We start from the raw sequence: 17,332 nt of genomic DNA on the forward strand, positions 1-17,332 counted from the left end.
GTTGATTCGCGATCCTAAAGGTTTCTAGGGTGTTCCAATGGTATCTAGAAGATGAAAATTCAAGTTTCTGAGCAAGTGAAAAAACCTGCTATTTTAAAAATATTCGGGATTTTCTTCATTTTTGCCCATTTTTACACTTCGGGGGTATTTTAGACATTTCCAACATGTCATATTTGGTCCCTAAGTTGTGTCTAAGAAATCTTGAGTCCGTTCATAAATTTTCAAAAATCTGCTATTTTTAGAATTTCTCAGGGTTTTCCCTAGTCTCGCCAAATTCTTGCACCTCGGGGTAATTTGGTCTGTTCCTGTGTAATTCTTTTGATCCCCGAAAGTTGACTGAGAAATTATGAATGATTTCCTGAATTTTGGAAAACCTGCTAAATTTAGAATTTCTCAGGGGTTGCGCTTAATTTGGAAATTCTGAGTGTTGAGGGCATTGAGGGCATTTTGTGTATTTTCAGGGGATACCAAATGATCATGTTTGATATTGTTCACCGAAAGGACCCAACTTTAAAATTTTCTGTTTTTGAAGTTTGACCATAAAGACTTTCTATTTTTTTATTTTTTCCTTTAGGGGTAAACCAATTTGAGGGTATTTTAGTCGTATTTGAATGTGTAATGGTCAAATAGGGGTATTTTGGTCCGAAATTTTTTTTTTTCTAAAGAGGATGGTTCGATGCACCATAAATGTCATATGAGTTGGGTTCATCAATAAAATTTTAAATTTAAAGGATTTTATTGAATTTTCATTGAAAAAAACCCAAAATGCATGTCATAAGGCCCATTCGGCTAAAGCCCACAAGGTGGGGGTCCATGTGGGTCGGCCACATAAGTGGACGCCCCACATGAGGAGGCCACATGCAAAAACGTCCAACATGGGATGAGGTGGTTGGTGATATCATATTTGTTTTTGGAAAAAATAATAAATGAAGAGTTATAATTAAGAAGTGCTTATCTGATCAAGTTACTAAAACGGTCATAACGTTTTACCTTTTTGTCCAAAAAGTTTGCACATATACTTGTTTCGAACATCTGGAAAATCTCTACAACTTTCTTCTTATGACTTTTCCTGAATCAGCCTCTAAATAGGTCAAAAATGAGCTCAAACGTCGGACAACCCTTTTTGGACGAAAATCATTCATAAAAGGTAGTTTCCTATGTGAGAAGACTTCTAGATTGATCTTGAAGGATCTCCATTGTGTAATTTAGCATTGGTTGGCTTGCAAGAAATCAATATTAGAAGTAAATCCAATTTAGAAGAGAAGGAAAAAGCAAGTCATATGTGAGGATTGGAAACTAATTAAAGGTAGGAGTCCTCACATTGGAAGTTCCAAATCCAATCTAACCCTAACTTTTTCTATAAAAACAAAGCAAGCACAACCTTCGGCCTGGCTCTAGAAAATTCATCTCTTTCTCTCTTCCTCCTTGGAATTCATTCCTCTCTTTTGTTGCTTTGGTGTTCATCTCTCTCTCAAGTGTTCTTCACAAAAGGGATTCTTGAATTCCTTCTTCTTCTCCAAGGCATCACACAATCAAGGATTATTAAAGTGTTCTTTGGATCTTTTTGAGCGTGTAAAAGGGTTGGACAAAGCGTATATCTTGGATCACCAACCCTAAAGACAAGGATCCCGATCAACGGCAATGATCTCTCTTCTTTGCGAATTAGAACAAGCATGCTAGGTTTTCAGTTTTGAAATATCAAATCAATGAGTTTTCTTTTGAAATTCCAGTATGTTATAGTATAGATTAAAGGCTTTCAAAATCTAAAATTTCAACAAAAAATTAGTTTTCCTCCATATAAATATTAATTTTCTTTCTTTATTCTTCAATATGAGTTTATTTTCAATTTTCAAGGCAAGTGTTTGAAAACATAATCTTTTTAAAAAACGAATTTTTTTTAGGTTAATAAAAATTTCAAAACTACTGGAAAGTGAAATCTTGGACCACGGTTTGACAGGCTCGATTTTCGTTTCATTTTTCGAAAGATAACCCGGCAAAGGGTTATTTCTTGAAGAATAAAATGAAAACAGTCAAATCGAGTCCAAATTTCATGAAAATGTGATTCCAAACCGATTTTTGGATTTCCAGTTCACCATAAAATTTTCGAAATTTTTTGATTTTGTTTAATCTGGTTTTAATTTATTTTAATTTTGGGTTATTTTTAATAAATATCAAACGATTTTAAAAATTGATGAAACTTCCAGAACTCATATTTAATTATAAATTGAAGTTTTCATAGAATAAAATTTTGAAAACAATTTTTTTTTTGTATTTTCTAATTGATTCTTCGGTTTACGTGCCGTAATTCTTTTTCGTATTAAATTAGTAAATTTTAAAAAAATTTCTTTACAAACCAGTAACTTAGGTTACTGAAATGTTAGAATTTTAATATGGTTTTGTAATTTATTTTAATAAACGGGTTTTAATTTCTAGGAAACAAATTCCCCTTTTCTATTTAAAAATCAATTTTATGGAGGAGATTTAATTTTGAAGTTTTGAAATTTTGATAGAAACTTTTATAATGTATTATATATCTACTGGAATTTTTTATTTAATTTTAGGATACAATTAGGTTTGCTTTTAAAGTAATTCTTTGGTTTCATCCATTTTTGTGTGAATTTCAATTGGCATCAAATCGTAATAAAAATCTATGAAAGTCATACAGTAGCCTAATCACATGATTATCGTTATACTGTAAGAGTTGGCGTCTATTTGAAATTGATTTGCTATAGGTTGTTGTGTTAATCTATAATCTGATTTGAGTGTTGAAAAATTGAAAATTGATATCAAACCTTAAGGATAATTCATGAAAAGTTTCCAGTAAGCTATAATTATCTATATCTTTATTTTGTGAAAGTTTGGATTAATTTGAAATTGATATGCTATAAGTTACTGTGTTAATCTATGAACTGATTTGAATTTTAAGAAATCAGAAATTGATATCAAATCTTAATGACAGTTCATGAAAATTTTTCAGTAAGCCACAATCATCCATATCTTGTTATTGGAATAGTTTCAACTGATTTGGGGTTTGATTGCTTAGGGTTTCTGTGTAATCCTAGTAATCTGGTCTTAATGTTAATAAATCATAATTTAATAGCAAATCAATACAAAACTTAGTAAAAACCTCCAAGAAATCTTAACTTTGCATTATGAATTCAATCCTCAACTTGTTTACAATAGAAACTTTACGGTTCATAGATCTCCCATGTAAATTTGCTATACCGCGATAGTCTAACTGCCGAGATCGCAACCACAATCGTATACTAATTGATATTAATCCTGCATAATTGGAGTGCGTAAATTATAGTATGATATTGGCTCCGAGGTCCACTGTCCACGGAAATCCTGAGAAACATGCCAGGCAATAAGATACTACAACTTACGTGCTAAATTATACAAGGGTTGAGAGCACGATTCCCATCCATGGTTGCGATTCGAGGCCGAAACTGGCAAACCATAGAACCTTTGGTATCCCTTAGATATTTAGGAATCGAAAATTCTTGAAAATAAAAAATCAGTCAATCTAAACATCACCAATATCAATAAATTGAATTAACTTAATCAAAGTCTTAGGAGTTGTTGGATTGCGGTCTCCTAACGTAGGAACATTTTATGGCCCCTTAGAAACACTTACGTCATGTTGTGTCCTAGGTTTTAGGGAGTCCTAGGGTTAGGAGTCCAGCCTCATCACGGCCGTTTGCTATGGATAGCAACCGTGCCATAGATTTAGTTACACTAGTCACCCAATTTTTCCCTAGGACAAACCTAGTTACTTAGGATGTAGGTTAACTTGCATTAGTCTAAGGGATGACTTGCACTTAGATAGAACCATATAACATATTAGATGAAGTCCTAGGATAATAAAATCTTCAACTTGAACTAAATAATTTCTCTTAAACTGTTAAAACAGTCAATCCAGTCTAGATCGGTGTCCTAGATGAGTTAAGCATAAGTAGCTTAGTTCAGGTGCACCGAACTACGATCGACTCTGATTCCAGTGAGGCTGGGATACGTAGGCAACTTGGATACTTGAGTGGCATACCAAGCCCGAGTCGGCTCCACACATAAGTGGTGGGGTTTTGTATATTAATCCTTAAATTAAAAGTAATTAAATCACTCAGGACTTTCCATGAAATTAAAATTTTAGGAGAACTTTCACTTAGATTGAATTCAAACAAATTAAAAAAATCAAGATACACATTTAGGAATTACATTAAAATTAGATTTCAGGATACATGTCACGTAGTTTGCACTTCAATAGAGTTAAATGGGCAATTTAAAAGAAATTCAAGAGAGTTAACTTTTAGAATCGAAGACCGGATTACCGGGCGAGAATGGTGCATGTGATGGTAACTCTCAATACCTTCCATTCTCGTAACCAGGTAACGAGTCTAGATTTCTGGTTATTTATGGGCCCTAGATCCCTCATCTAGGTGGCGACTCTGTCATTCTCCTTTATGTGAAATTCGGATTCCTTTAGTGATCCCAAGTTCACGGAAAGGATGAATTAAATCACACCTTGCTAGGCTCGGCGGCTTACCCCTGCCCTTGTGGGTACTCGGTTGCACGTTTGTTTGCACCCTATGGCTTAGTTGTTGCTGGCTTGGTTGGGGGTTGGGTAAATCAATAAAAAAAAGACACGCGCCAATCACATGGGTACGTGAGACCAAGAGAGAGGAAGGCGGCTCGCGGGTCATTCCCCTCTCATGGGATCGGGTCCCACAGTTTGGCAACTTTGCTGGGGACCACCTAACTTCATTAAAAATTTCGAAGGATAACTAGTTTGAATTTATTTTAATTGGCTCACGAAAACTCTATCTTTTATATGTTTGCTAGATTAGTTTATTTGTCTTGCTTTATTTTCTCATCATATCATACTCAAACTTAATCTAACAAAATCTGAATGCATCATAGATTGCGCAAACATATTGCACACACTTACATCACTTGCATCTAAACCCCTGCATCTCACATGCACACACATCCTTTTAGGAACCCGGAGTGTTATCTAGCATGGTTGACTAGGATTTCATCACCTGGTGCCTCTGTGCTAGAGAAGCATTCCACCCTTTAGCCTTGTACCTTTATGGTGCGTAAACGGATTCGTTGGTTCACATACTGATACGCCGGACACTGGTACAATATATCGAACACAGATTCGCGCTAAGGGAACTCTTGGCCTTACCCCTAGATTAACCCACACATGCATATAGTATACGAACACACGTACATCACGTGTGTGAGCCTAGCTTAGGATATCCTACCCATTTGTGTCTAGATTAGGCCGTAGTCCATCTTCCAATAGCTACGGTCGGTCTTTAGGTACACAAACAGAGTCAAGAGTCGAGATTCTTTCTCCACTCCGCTAGATTAGAATTGGGGTTGATGCCTTCAGTTAGCACTTGTTAAAATATAAGAAAATTAAAGCTTTTCCTTTGGGATTAGGTTATAAATCCCATATTTCCCAAGATCTCATAGGATTAGTCATTCTTGATATACCCGTCGAAATTAACCCTATGCAATCTCATCTTTTGATCATGTGTCTCTCATTCTTCTATCACGTGATTCGATCATGTCTTCATACCTTCCCTTAACTGGTAGGAACAGAGTCTTAATCCTTTTGATTATGCAATCCTGATGATCTGATTATACCTGATCCAGATAATCTAATCATACTTGCATCTTTGGTCTCTTCTTACTCTAGGGGTAACCTTTTACAAGATTGTTTGCCAAGTCCCTCAGAGTCCATTCTCATGATCCTTGAACTAGGGGCATTCCCTCGCACAGTCGTGTCATCATACCTCAGTCATTATAGGATTCCTTCTGTCATTCCAATCGCTTGTTTAGCCCATAATCATCTTTCACTCATCAAGTAGAAACCCCCCTTGAATGTTAAGCTCATATACCGTTCTTATTGTTTCCATGTCAGGACTGTTCACAACTAAAAATCCAGGAAAGCTTCTTGCGTTTGAATCTATTCGCAGTCAGTGAGGAAGCTAATTCCCCATTTTTTTTGGAAGCGTCTCTAATCCTCTCCTTCCATACTCACGCTAGACTCTATGAAAAATTCCTAGCTCTCTTACATCATAGAAGCCTTGACCCTGCTCGTCAAACAGACGAAGGAATTGAAGGAGAAAATCAATTCATCAAAGCCCAACTGACTGAGAAATTTGGTCAAACCACTATTATTTCTAAGGGCAAAGGTCCTAGCTTCTCCATGGTTATGGTTTCAGAAGAACTAATTGTGAATCTCTCTAGACAAATGGCTGCGCTAACAGAAGAAGTTTATCAGATGAAACAACAAATGCAAACCTGGTATTGTCAGTCCCAAAGTTCTGAACATTTCGCTAACAAAAATATCAAAGTCCAGGATGTTGTTACCAGGAACTTCTTCTCTCGGTACCATCAGGATTCTTTTGGGCCCTTAATTCTTGAATATGACCAAGATCTACCATCTGAGACTCCAAAAAGAGAATTCACCGACTTGCCGATCTCGCGACCTGATGCTTTGAAATGGTTGCTCAAGGAAAGAATGATAACACTTTTGGGACCAGAGCCTATTCCAAATCATCTTCCCAGGACCTTCCAAATGAAAGAATTTTGTGATTACCATTTACGTCCTGGTCATCCTACTGATAAATGCCTCAGTTTGAAATATGATATTCAAGACCTTATAGACATGGAGCTCCTCGACCCTCAAATCTTTTGTCAAGCGGCGGAACTCCAGCCAACACATCTCCTCTCCTCCATCTCAACATCACCTCCTTCAACAATCCACCATCAGCCTCCTCTCCTCCATCTCAACATCACCTCCTTCAACAATCCACCATCAGCCCCCTCTCCAATACATCCCAACAACCATCATCTCTATACCTTATAAAGTTCCCATTTGGAATAGACAACATAGAGACATTAAATAGCTTAAATTTGTACGAATTGTACATCAAAATACCTTACATAAAAATAACATAATGTGGCAAAATACACTACATGTGTAGATTGACTGTAATGATGCACTACTTCAAACTTAGAAATGAAATATAAAGGTTCATACATCAACCATAGATGCACTACTGATGAAATATAAAGGGAAAAAAAACTTCTTGTACTTACTGATGGTTAATAAGTTATAATATTACTCAACAGAGATGGTAGAGTAGCACAACAAAAGTTAATAACCAAGCTAAGACTTAACAACATAATGATGAGAGAGGACCCACAAAACCATCCTTCACGGCTTCACTACACAGAATAATTGGGATCTCCATTTCACCCGAAAAGTAAATCAAATCATAAAATAGCATAGCAGCACAAAGCTCCACTCTAAAATAAACTCTAACTCAACAATAACAATACCAAGAACAATCAACAACTAATATCAATTATTCTCTTCTTATCCTTAGAACAATCAATAGAGATTTTTGGGCAGAATTTCCTTGAATTTCGGCTGAAAAAAAAAAGAAGCGTTTCAGGTATACCCGATTTCGGTTTCAGTCTTGACCGAAATAAAAAATTTCGGTTTTCGGCCAAAATTTAAAACCATGACCGTAACATAGTGCCCATTAGGAACAAGCCTAACAGCTACCATCATTTTAGCATTTCAGTATAAAAAAACATAAGAAAATAATAGAGAAAAAACAACACCAAACCTAACACAGTAAACAATCAAAGGCTAGTTTAATCAAGGGTAAAAGTTGACACCACTTTCTGGAATTGGATAAAGTAAGGCATGCTAACAGAACATAGCCCCATGAGGGTAAAAAGGACATAATAAAATCAAACAAAACTCTTTCACAATAAGAAAAGATTCAAGTCCTTGAACCAGAAAAAGATACTTCTTCCCTAAGGCAGCACCAACCAAGAACAAAACTAAACTCAAATTCTCCTCATTAACCTTAAGCTTCTAACTTCTCAACGTCCTCCAGGATGATGGCCTTTGTAGGCTTCGCTAACAGATCTGTATATTCCTGGAAAGGGAATTTTGTAAAGCGTGTTTCCCTCCAGAAATCTGGTGTAAGGAAACCGTATGTCTTCAACAGGCAGTCAAATGTTGCCTGCACACGAATGAATTTTCAAATAGTGAACAAGAAATTAAAAAAAAAGTACTGATAAAGCAATAACAGAAACAAATAATAAAGGGATCCCATAATAAAATATCAAACTTCTATTGCAGATATATACAAATGGGACACTGGGCACAGCTTGTTTAATCACCAAGCCAGTGGACTAACTTACTAGAGCAATTAGATTAACTTACTAGAGCAATTACAGTAACTTACTAGAGCAATTAGGACTATTAATCAACATCCAGGCATACAATCTTATTGTGCTTTCTTAATATACGTTTCTACGTTATTTGCTCAGAATGGCGTACATCCATACAAGTATTTGTCTACTGTGTCTTCATGGGTCATGAGTTGGGAATTAAAGCAATAACTTCAATTCATATTCTCTAACAGGCATGGAACGAAGTTAATCAACGAATTAATAGCATCAACAGACCTCAATATTTGAGCTGTATCACAACAAAAAGACTCAACATGGAAGGTAATCAAGCACTGTGCAATCATATATAAAATGCAGAACATATCATAGCATGGTGTTTAGTGTGTGTGTGTGTGTGTGTGTGTCATATGGGGATGATATTTCCACCCCTACAATTAGCCATTCCATTAACCATAAAAAACCATTCAGCAGCAAGTAGGAGAGCAGCTGTTTGCAATTTTGTTGGCCAAGCTTGATGATTTGCTCCCTCCAATTTGAGAACACGTCTAAGATCCTGTGAATGTTTAGAAAGGATTTATTCTGCATTCTTTTGAACGATTAAAATATTTTTTACAAAGGTATGGTTTTGGATTAAAATCAACTTTTATAGAGGCATGGGTATGGATTTAAATCAGTCAAGATGAAATTTTCCTTTAAATCCAAGGACAGAGGCTGTAGCTATTTGCTAGTGGCCTTCAAAAGAACCAGAACTCACTTTGCTGGTATTGGTTGGGTACTGTGTAAGTGTAGAGAGAGACTCCAACAGACTGACACACACCTACTTTCATGTTCTTAATCTTTTGTCTCTAACAGTTCATGGGCCACTAAATGGGATGCCACTTGTAAGCAAAAACAAGAAGTCAACAAGGAGAGTGGCTAGAAACGGGGGTTGAAATATCCCCCCCCCCCCCCCCTCTCTCTCTCTCTCTCTCTCTCTCTCTCTCTCTTCCAATGATCAACATAGCACCTATGACATTGTGGAATATATATAATTCAATAGTATGAAAGAATTTTTTTCATACATCACTTACAATCGTACATCATACATAGGTTGTACCTAAAAAGCTTATGTTTTAGCTTTTGTTTCCTTTTGATCTACATAATCCTAAGATGCTACAGAACCATATAACTAGTGACTAACAAATTCCAAATCAAATACCCAAATTTGTCCTAAACATATGACATGTGTGGCTTCAATGTTGGGCAGAGAACCTCAGCCAGTTGAGGTAGACGCAAATGTCTATAATAATGGTCAGCAAGCCAATTCATTTGGCTCAATCACTAAAGAGAATGAAGAGATGCAAGACAAAGACAGCATAAACATGGCTTTAGCTTATGAAAATGTTGGGGACTGAAGATGGAATCTCATTAGAACTCGACCATCAATAAGCATAAAGACATTGTGTTCTGGGACATAGGGATTAATGTCGGTCCATGGAGATTAGCCAATCTATTGGATGAGATTAGAGATTTTTGTATGCATGGTGATTTCTATTTTTCTCTCCAACGATTTGGCTGATTGCCTTGCCAAATTGGGAGCTACTAGAGCTGCCTTGTATATGGGGCAGTCTCTACCCCATGAAGCGCACTGGTAATCATCTTTTATTTAATAAATGTTATCTTTCTTCAAAAAAAAAAATATAGTGCATGACGAGTACAGCCCACAACAATGTATGATACAAAGATCCCCAATTAAATCGGTCTAAAACATGAACCAGTGAGCTGCGACTTTGAGGTTGTACATAAAGCCCTAACCATTTGAGTTATAGGATCAATGCCCTTTCCTAATGTCCGCAACCAAGTCATTTGGCCCTTCCCCCAAGGAAAAGGAAGAGACGCAGGACAAGGCAGCGTAAGCATCGCTTTAGCTTATGATAATGTTGAGGACTGAAGATGGAATATCATCAGAACTCAACTGTCAATAAGCATTGAGACATATTATATATAGTGGCATGACATATATAAAGACTAACCATTAATTTCAAAGATACACTAACAGAAGTTGTCAGGCAGAAAAGGACATAATAAAATCAAATTGAACTATTGATTTATCAATTCAAAAATGTAGTACACAATGCAATAGGAAATTCTATAAACAGGACGAGGTCCCCATGAATGAAAAAGTTGAGAACATGGGAATAAAAGTAAAGGGTGTGGTGGTAGTTGCTAACCGCCCCAAGATGAACTCTATAAATTGGAGGCGATCATTTTGGAAGGGGGATCGAATCATTTGGAGAAAAAAAGAGCTATGCTAAGGATAAGAAGAGAATAAGAGAGAAAAGTGAGAAAGATTTTTAACTAATTATATTCCTTTGCTCTTGGAGACTTCCTCTGAGAAGAAGTGGATCATTTTGAGTCTCTTCCAGGAGACACATTAAGAAGGTTTCCCTCAGCGAGAAAAAGATATTCCTTGAGAGCTCTCTTTGTAAGACTCAAGGAAAGGGAAAGAAGTTTTTATCTCCGCAACGAAAATTTCTCTCATCCGGGAAGAAAAGCAAGGGTCCGTGAAAGAATCTTCCTCAGAATATACCTTACAAAATCAACATCTCTGACTCAAGGGAATTCCTCTTCCGAGAGGACTCCTTACAAAAATGGAGTCAAAATCTTTTCCGACTAAAGGAGTTACTCTTCTAGAAGGGCTTACAAAAGAAAAGAATAAGTCGTCAAAATCTATCCTCCAAGAAGAAGATTTCACTCCTCCAAGCAGCCCAAGATGAAAATCTCTCATTTGTGAAGAAAAGCCCTCCCGTTTTGGGATGCACGTGAAAGAGTCTTCCTAGGAAGATCCTTTAGGGAGGGTTAGTCGCGGGGATTTTAAAATGCCAAAAGATTTCCCGGATTGTTGGTCACTCTAATGAAGTCTTGTGGATTGCGGCATTGTGGGTCACTCTAAGAATGCCTAGGACTCTTCGAGTAGGGACCTCACTAGGGATGTTAAGTAATCTGGGTTTTAAAGTTTTACATTCTAATTTTTTACCATTACTATAGGAAGTTTGTGGGGACCCAATTGAGGGTCCAAATAAATAAATGTTGTGAGACCCACTAAAAAGGATTAGTTGTAAAGAAATCAGATATTGGAGTTTTAAAATAAGAGTATTTTTCATTCCAATTTTTACTATTGTCCCAAAAAGTTTGTGGGCTAAGTTGCGAGTCCAAATAAACAATGGCGTAGGTCCAAATAAAAAATATCGTGGGTCAATCTATGGCAGGGACCAATAAAAGGGTGGCCAAGTACACGAGGCTCCCGCCATTGCAGGGTCTAGGGAGGGCTAGATGTACGCAGCCTTACACCCGCTTTGCAGAGGGCGAGCCTTAGCGCAACGGTAAGGTTGTTCCATTGTGACCTAGTGGTCACGGTCGCAAATAGGTGTGCTATTTTCCATGAGATAGAGTATTTTAGTTATTTTCTATAAGATGAGGGGATTTTGGTCATTTTTATGACATAAGGGCCCTTTGGTCATTTTTCATAAAATAAGGGTTTTTTTTGCTTTTTTGAAAGTGCATCATCACACACATTCGCTTTTTGTGTGGAAGATACATAGCAAAGACAATCACAATCAACCACTTGAGACGTTATTTGGCACTTAATAGAGGCAGAGTAAAGAATAGAAAGCAAAAGACAAGTTACAAAATAGGAGATAATCTTAGCCTAAAGAACCATACAACATGGCAAGCATAAGAGAACCAGTAAGTTGTCAAAGACAAAATGTAATGCCTTGACACCTTATTTCTGAACCGCTTTTACACGCACTAAATCCTCTTCCAAAATTTTCATGTCAAGTCCTTGATATTAAAATATGTACGTTGCCTAGAAGGGGAAACTTCCAACGAGAAGAAAGCTTGTGGAATTCAACAAGCCAACTAAACAAGTCACAAAGTAGAGAAACCTACAAAACAACTTAACTATGTTCCATGTTTTTAAAAAAGTAAAAACAACAATCCAATGTATCATTAACTACCGCAGACACTCAAATGAAACTCAAAGACTTCAATTGGCTTAAAAACTACTGATGGTTAATAAGTTATAATATTACTCAACAGAGATGGTAGAGTAGCACAACAAAAGTTAATAACCAAGCTAAGACTTAACAACATAATGATGAGAGAGGACCCACAAAACCATCCTTCACGGCTTCACTACACAGAATAATTGGGATCTCCATTTCACCCGAAAAGTAAATCAAATCATAAAATAGCATAGCAGCACAAAGCTCCACTCTAAAATAAACTCTAACTCAACAATAACAATACCAAGAACAATCAACAACTAATATCAACCAAACCATGAATATATTAAGAACAAAAACAGAATAAAACAGAGCAGCAAAAAACAAATGGAAGAAACAAGCAAAATCTTTTAAAAAAAGAACAAGAAAGAAAACGATAACTAATCCCAAAAATCAGAACTACAAAAATCTAATAATTCCAGAACCCAGCAACTAACAATCCCCAATATCATCCAATAAAACCACAAACCCAACAACAATTTCCACCCAATCAGAACACCACCAATCAATCCAAATTTAATCCCAACAATAACAACTTAAAATCAAATCAACAATCAAAGCACCACACATTCAAAAAAAAAACAAGTACTATCACAACAACCCAATTACCACCCCATCTTAAAAACAAAAAAGTATAAACCCAACAAAATCCAAACCGTCACGAAATTCCCCAGAGTCTTAGTCGATTCACGAGAAGACGTAAACACATCCTCAATCCCAGCAAACTGCAAAACCTTCTTAGGAACCCTAGCAGCAACAATCCCAGCCCCACGCGGAGCAGGCACCATCCTCACAGTAACAGACCCACATTTCCCAGTAACCTTACAAGGAACAGTATGAGGTTTCCCAATCTTATTCCCCCAATAACCTCTCCTAACCGGAATTACCGAAAGCTTAGCCAAAATAATCCAACCACGGGTGGAGCAGATAAGACAAAATGGGGGATGGATGGTGGTTGAAGGAGATGGGCAGAAATAGTAGATCTGACGTGGGGAGTGGAAATTGGTCGGAATCCGGCAATGCCTTGCCGGAGAAAATGAGGAAGAAGGGTTTAAGGAGGTTAGGGTTGGGTGGCTGTGACGTTGATGGGTGTTGGCTGAGATGGGTTTGAGGTAGAAGATGAAGAAGAAGATGGTGGAGCGATGATGGGGAAAATGAGTTTAGGAGATAGAAGAGGGTTTGGTAGTGGTAAGAATGAGGTGGTCGGTGGGGAAGGAGTATTGGCTGAGGTGGGTTTGAGGGGCGTAGAGATGGATGGAATTTTAGAGGAAGAAGAAAATGAAGAAGAGGGTTTAGTAGGGATTTAACAGGGGAAAATCGGTTTGGGTGGTTCGGCTGATGCTGGGAAGGGAGAAGAGATGAAACCTCCTCGAAAGAAATGGGGCAAAACAGTAACGGGGACGGAGAAAATACTCGCGCGGGACGGAGAAAATTTTCGCGCCCACCTTGCTAGTATATACGAGCGGTCATATTTCATGTTTAGTAGCGGTCATGACCGCTGCCGAGTTTAGTCCTTCGAGGGACATTCAACAGCAGTCTAGACCGCTGGCGAATCAACAATTGGTGGCGGATTTTATGACCGCTCCTAAATGTCCGCTCCTAAATGTCACATTTGTTGTAGTGAGAAAACCAGAGAGAAAGCCAGAGAAGAGAAAGAGCTGAAGAAGAATTCGTCAAGGATGATCTTCTGTTTTCTCTAAAACCAATTTATATAGAAAGGTAATCGATCCGTTATGATGAAACGTCTCACTCTTTTAGTGCGTGAGAGACGTTTTCCAAACGGTCACTAAACCACGATTAAGGAATCTCAAACGGTAAAAAAAGAATTAAAACAAAATAAATAAATTCTTGACCGTTAAAAGGAAAAATAAATAATAGAAAAAGAAAAGCATTAGGTCCACGCGCGAGGCCGGCCGCACCGGGCCGGGCGGCGCGCGTGTGTGGTAAGATCAAAAGCCCACCGGATCCAAGTGAGCGATCCGTGCGCGTAGGATCCCCATAACCTCTTGCTCATTTACAAGGTTAAGAGAGTGAAAGTATATATATGGCCACTCTCATCCTCTCACACTTCCCATCTAGGACTAAAGTTTTCTCATGACTTTAGTCTTTTTGGAGGGAAGCCCAAAAGCATACATAAAATTACTAAAAACACCCCATTGTAAGTTTGAATTACAAAAAGACTTCTTTTCACATAAAAAGTCAACAATATCAGCTCCCACTACTTTTTTTCTGGACATGTAGAACCGTATACCTGCAACAAGAGCAGTTGGGTGACGTATGCATGAAATGTTTCTTTGTTTTCTCTTCATATATTCTTGAATTTAAGATGTTGGTAGCTTTTTCAGCAATGTCATCCGCTCAATTGAATTCACACAACCTCATTGACGTGGAAAGCCTCTGCATTTTAACCTCGACAGCAGAGGTCATCAAGATAGTCTTCCTCTTGGTTTCTCATGGGTACAAGAATTAAACTGGATTTGATGCGGTTAAGTTGCAATGAGATCAAGTAATGATTACTTCCTTTCTTGCACTCCAATCAATTTTTTTATTTTGTGGGGAGGGTCCGTTGATGGTGGATTCTCACTTCATGGATCACATATCCCCATCTAAGAATCAGAATCTGTTCTAAGTGGGCCTGCTAGGATCCTTATGATCAGAATCCCAGAATGTTACATTGTTCCATGACGCAACAGCTAAAGAGCGAATGATAAGATTGGTGGCTTGACGAATTTGCCACAAATTTGCCACATGCTTATTAGATTTGGGTGCTTATTGGATGACTTGGGGTTGCATGATCAGTTAAAAAGCTATTGAATCTCGACCCAGTAAACCACACGCCACTGGGGGGTATGGTCTGGCTTGATACACAAATCTTGGCATTGTGAGTTTTACATTTTTTTTTTATTCTGATTGTCCTTCAGAATTTATTTTTAATTTGGGCATTCCGGTGCTTGTATTGCCTTGCACAGTTTATGAATTTGAAGTTATTTTTTAACTTTTGAGTTTTACTATTCACTTAACCTTGTATTATTTAGATACACATTTCCTTTTCTTTTTTTTCAACTTTTCCTTTACCTGATGTATAAAATATTTTAGTGCTAAGCGAATATAACTCTAAAACACAAATTAAATTTATAAATACCCTAAAATGTAAAAGTTGTTATAGAAATGATATGAAACCTGTAAATACGAAAATTTCATAGTAATTAATAAGAGTTACTAGATGCAAAAATTTTGATAACGAGCTAAGCCTGCTCCATCCTACCAAGTACATTCACTACTAGTGAATTGGGAACCAAGAAGCCACACCTGTACCAAGTTCACCATGTAACTTGGACCAGGCACCGAGTAAATCAGGGAAAGCAATATGGAAAGAGATGGCATTATTTTCAGGGACTCCAGTCAATCTGAATTGACAATGTTTGATGAATCTTAGCATCTAGTGTTCGTTGAATAAACCTTAGTTATTTTAATAACAAATAAATACCTTGTTGGCCACAACGTCTTTTATGTCTTTCATGGACTCAATAGAAGGAAATAATGCAACAATGCTTTCTGAAATCATGTGCAAATGAAGTAACTAGAAAACAAGCTATGTCAATACCAGAGGATACATTTGACGAATCTTTCTCATACAATATACTCATGATATGAAATATTGACTGCTACGGACATCCCTTATCAGTGTTTAAAAAATCCAGGTGTATCGGCCACGTATCAGTCATATCTGTATCGGTCAATATGGATTTTATCAGCCGTTATGGGGCCGTAGCAGAGTCCATATCTTGTCATGTTTAGGTGAATACCTCAAACCTCATTTTCACCTTTTGTTTTGTCATTTTTGCAAGGGTCTTTCTTGAGTTTTGGTCGTATGACCTAAAACAAAGTACATATACTACATTTAACCATGAAAAACAATATCTAAAGCTTGAATTGATGAATTGACGCCTATTTAAAAAACCTGGAATTTTCTGGTCTAGGTTAAATCCTCATTTCTTCAATTTTTTTATGGATTAATTGTAATACATCAAAAACACACATGACTCATTGGATATGCATGTTTACAACAAGGTATGAGGAGATTTGGGCATTATGTTGCAGTCTTCATGTTTTTACTGGTTTATATATTGTTTTGTCTTTGTAATATTCTGTCTTTCAAAAAAAAAAAAAAAAAAAGGTTTTGGTTTAAGATTCAAAAAATAAAAAATAAAAAAATTCCGTCTTTCAATGACAGACTTACATGTAATGCATTTTTGTTTAAAACATCTATTAGGCTACATCTTTCCAGGTATGCATGGTTTTGTTTTTCTCTTCATTTTATTTATTATTTATTATTTTATTTAACATATGCTTTTTATACTTTTTTGCATTTTTTTCATATTTTTTAATTTATTCGATAAATGTGTTTGCATTTTTTCATATTTTTTTTTAATTTATCGGATAAATGTGTTTCTTTTATGTTTGATGTTTTAAAAAATTTGACCTAGATCTATATGTGTAGACTTTTTCTTCTTTGTTTAACTGTTCTTTTTCATTTCAACTGTTTTTAACTATGTGACCTGCTAGTACAATTGTCTACCCTTAGAGTTCAAGTGGTAACCAAAAAACAAAAAAAACAAAAAAAAAAAAAACTTGACTTGCAAGCAACCGGTACTTCACTAACACAGTGAAAATATAATAAATCATGTTACAATTATCAAATAATAATTTTTAGTTGAGTTAAATATGCCAAAAATTATTAAAAATAGAAGCAGAGACAAAACCATGATCGAAACATTGTGTATTGTCCTTTTTATTGGACCATGCGAATTTGGATCACTTGATTCATATGTGTATTGCCGATATGGTCGATACAAATCACCAATATGGTCGATGCATGTCACTGACATGGCTAACATTCTACCGGAACATCAACATCTTCAAAATTAAGATTTTCTTCATCTTTTCGAATTTCCTTAATTGCTTTGCTGATTTCTTCCAGGCCCTCCGCAAATCGTTGTTGTCCTTCCTTCATTTTCAAAATCAATGCTTTAATTTCCTGCAAATCTTCACATATC

General features: G+C 36.6%; 1 protein-coding gene across 1 annotated transcript; it reads right to left on the minus strand.

Moving 5' to 3' along the window:
• Nucleotides 1–7,653: 7,653 nt before the first annotated feature.
• Nucleotides 7,654–17,289, minus strand: LOC143888685 (small ribosomal subunit protein uS5w-like). Its single transcript, XM_077393115.1, has 5 exons — nucleotides 17,179–17,289; nucleotides 16,100–16,151; nucleotides 15,763–15,830; nucleotides 12,932–13,258; nucleotides 7,654–8,057 (listed from the first exon to the last, which is right to left on the minus strand). Exons 1-5 carry the CDS (start codon nucleotides 17,287–17,289, stop codon nucleotides 7,899–7,901), a joined length of 717 nt encoding a protein of 238 aa, XP_077249230.1. The 3' UTR covers nucleotides 7,654–7,898.
• Nucleotides 17,290–17,332: the final 43 nt, after the last annotated feature.

The sequence above is a fragment of the Tasmannia lanceolata genome, unplaced genomic scaffold (genome assembly GCF_043159265.1).
Source record: "Tasmannia lanceolata isolate RefF3 unplaced genomic scaffold, GAP_Taslan_0.1 ptg000012l, whole genome shotgun sequence".
NCBI classification, from domain to species: domain Eukaryota; kingdom Viridiplantae; phylum Streptophyta; class Magnoliopsida; order Canellales; family Winteraceae; genus Tasmannia; species Tasmannia lanceolata.

Coding starts and splice junctions, on each gene's coding strand:
- LOC143888685 (XM_077393115.1), bottom strand. CDS start 17,289: ATGAAGGAAGGACAACAACGATTTGCGGAGGGCCTGGAAGAAATCAGC. Junction 13,259..15,762: donor AAGACGTTGTGGCCAACAAG/GTATTTATTTGT, acceptor TCCCCACGTCAG/ATCTACTATTTCTGCCCATC. Junction 8,058..12,931: donor CTCTGGGGAATTTCGTGACG/GTTTGGATTTTG, acceptor ATTCGTGTGCAG/GCAACATTTGACTGCCTGTT.